The sequence below is a fragment of the Olea europaea genome, chromosome 15 (genome assembly GCF_002742605.1).
Source record: "Olea europaea var. sylvestris chromosome 15, O_europaea_v1, whole genome shotgun sequence".
Classification (NCBI taxonomy): domain Eukaryota; kingdom Viridiplantae; phylum Streptophyta; class Magnoliopsida; order Lamiales; family Oleaceae; genus Olea; species Olea europaea.
Window position 1 is genome coordinate 8,362,726 of NC_036251.1, and position 3,259 is coordinate 8,365,984.

A 3,259-nucleotide genomic window follows, 5' to 3' on the forward strand; every position below is an offset into this window, starting at 1 on the left:
AATTTCATTACGAGCATGGTCGGTTTAGGTGCTATGATTTGCTTCTCTGTCCTCCTCTTCGATTCCAATTTATTTGCTTTTGATGGCAGTAGAGGCACACTTTTTGCAACAGATTCTTTTCCATCCCGTGGGATGTCGGTAACCTTACGAACAGCCTTCTTTTCCAGAGTCATTGATTTCAAGTCATCGATCTTCTTCCTTTTCTTCACAGATATTCCCTCTAATCGTTCAGATGCACCACGTTTCTGCCCACCTTTGGCTGGATCTTCAGACCTGACCGGAGTTTTCATAGGCTTCCCAGTTGGCATCTCTTCGGTACCCTCACCAGGACTTGCTGAAGCTCTCACAGCAGGTAATTTACAGAAACGAGCTTCTTTGGACTCATTTTCAGCTGGCGCCATTGAGGGCAAGCTGTTATGATAAGCAAGGGACCGGAATTTCAAGAAAACTTTCTGGACGATAGCTGGAATACTCCCATGGAAGGGATATAGAGCAGAAACTTTCAAATCTCTCAGTAGTCTAGGAAGTTCTAGCTCTACAGCATTCCCAATCCCAACCGCCTTCATTGTTTCCGTTGTAGGACACAGTGAAGAGCCAACTACATTTTTGCTCTGATTCTCAAGTCGATAATCTTCACCAAACAGAACTTGGACTGATGTTCCTGAACTGTTATTCACTGCCATTTCACTATAACTGGCAGCTGCAGGTATCTGCACACGGTCAGTGCTTGTTTCAGTACCTATTTCATGCTTTCTTTTCTTCTTCCTCTTCTTCTCCACCAAGACTGAATTTTCAGTGTTCATATCTCCAGAAGGACGCTTGTGTACCTTAGCTTTCTTTTTGCCGCCATGGATAAACTCCATGGAACCTTCAGAAGGTGATTTCGTTTAGGAATATAATAAAGACGTGCAAAGAAAAAGTACAAAATTAAAGGAAGAGAGAGATATCCTCACCGCTACAATCATCCTCAAGTTTCTCTTTGCACAAATCTTTAGCAGAAGCCTGATGACTCGTAGGCAGCTCACAGCCTTCAGATATACTGTGCTCACTGCTATGCTCTGAAATTCCAGAATAAACAACTTTACCAGAAATGCCCAATCCATCTACCAAAGGAGGCTGACTAGGGGAACCTGCTTGTCCAGAGCTCGATTTGCCGGTTTTCAACTCAGTTCTTTCATCTCGGCCTTTTAATAGATAGCTTTCTTTCTCAACTAGCTCCTTCGTTTTAGTTGGTTTTACTGAGCTTTTCCCTTTACCAAGAGCTTCTGCAATCACTAGTCGGCCACTCAAAGCAGCTGCAAATTGACGTAATCTATTAAACTGAGTAAAAAAAACCCAAAACCCAAATATAAAAAATAAAAAATAAAAAAAATGCCCTCCATTAGAAAGAGATCTACTTGTAAAGCTATCATGCTACGAGGATTTTACTAAAGAAACTCATAAGGTCAGGAGACATAAGGCCCTAAAGATTCAAGAAAAATCTCTGATACTGTGCCGAATAATGCACAAACTTATCTGATGCGGCAATTAAAATTAGGTGCAAGAGCAAGTAAATTTCTCATTAACTAGCATTTCACGGGAAACTTCCATCATAGAGGAAAAATAAGCAAAAATAGTCGGACAAGAATATTTTTTGTGAGGAAAAGATCATAATTCATAAGCATATGTAAATTATTTAAATACTTAGCGCTTATCCTCTCACGATATATAAACAGAAACAAAACAACTTTATTGAACTCTCCAAACACTGACTACATATCATATTTTTCTTTATTTTCAGGTTTTTTTTTTGTGTTTTCGGAATCATGTACTTTCTTTCTGTAATATTAATTATTTTAGAGCTAATCGTGATGATATTCGACTCTTAGTAAATGATTAAACAGGGAAGCAAGGTTTATCAGCCATAGAAGAATTCTGTGAAGTAGTAATTTCATATAATATACTGAATTTTACTACATAATAATGTAGTAACACACGCCCTTTTCCATCATCATTCAGTTCTAAAAATCTATTTTTCCCATTTCATTACAACAAATGGTTCCTAACGGATCAGTCGGGTTTACACAATGATCTTTACTGGGGATTGACAATTTCAATGAACCGTAACCCGTTCAACAAAACAAAATTACAGATTTAACTTATATCTGTCGAACTCTCACCCACTAGAAGTTTTGGGTTGATCACTTGAAGGCCAAAAAATTAATATTTTTTCACCCTGACATCTGATTGCATGTCAACTTCCACCACTTCTTGCCTGCATAGTTGAATGGTTCAGTTTTACTTCAACATTAATTTGGTTGAATAATTAGTAATTTTTTGGACTTTCATTGAGGAAAGAAGTTACAGTCATAAAATTAATATGAATACACTCCTATTTGATGCTTTTATATAAAATTACCAGAAAGATGTATAACATCATTTAACATGGGGACATAAAAACAGAGTACATCTCAGCTTCCAAGGGGGACAAAGATACCCTTTGTTATTACCTTTCGAACCATTTGGTAGGACATTGGCTTCTACTTCTTGTAAAATGGCTTTCTAAAAATACTGAAATATTAGGCAAGCTTCTTCTAAATGTTTTTATAGTCAAACAAAACGCTTTTGAAAAATTATTCAAACATGTATAAAAGCAACTTTTGACTTTTCTAAACTCCTACCAAACAAGCCACGTAGCCTGCCACTAAAAGATTTCCAAATGACGGTCCCCATTGATTTTTTCAAGCCTTCAGTTTCCAAAACTTCCATTTCCCATTAATGTTCGTCTGTAAACAGTAATATGTTTTGCATGTGCACACTTTTTTGAGGGTTGTTTTCGTTAAACAATCATTTTTGGTCACAAATAGTTCAACAGGGACAAAGAAAATGGAAAAAGAAACAGAAAAAGGAAGACTAAAAAACCATAAAACAAGGGAGGAAAACGCTCACTGCTACCCAGCACCCACGTCACTTGGTTGACCTTTATTTTCATTGGGCAAAGCTTATTACCTGTTTGGTACCAATTAAAATTTTAATTTTAATTTAAGTCAAAGTCTACAATTCATTTCCACCACATATTTTGTGGATCCTACAACTTTTAAACCACAAAATTCACAAATTTCTATCAAAATCTACTAAAAACAGGGGCAAGCAACCATCTTGGTGTAATAGCATGGGTTTGCTACTCTGCATACATGCTTTAACATTTGTACCATGACTATGCTTTCAATATCATCACAGGGCTGGACAAGCTCCCAAGCATGTGGTTCCTTACCCCCCC

The 3,259-nt window shown here is 37.2% G+C and overlaps 1 protein-coding gene across 1 annotated transcript in view; it reads right to left on the reverse strand.

Annotated features, from left to right (window-relative positions):
* Positions 1–3,259, reverse strand: part of LOC111411181 — a 24,242-nt gene that overhangs the window by 13,902 nt on the left and 7,081 nt on the right. The window contains exons 4-5 of the mRNA XM_023041737.1: positions 954–1,295; positions 2–868 (exon numbers count right to left, since the gene is read on the reverse strand). Coding sequence (XP_022897505.1) covers positions 2–868; positions 954–1,295 — 1,209 coding nt within the window. The remainder of the gene's footprint in view (position 1; positions 869–953; positions 1,296–3,259) is intronic.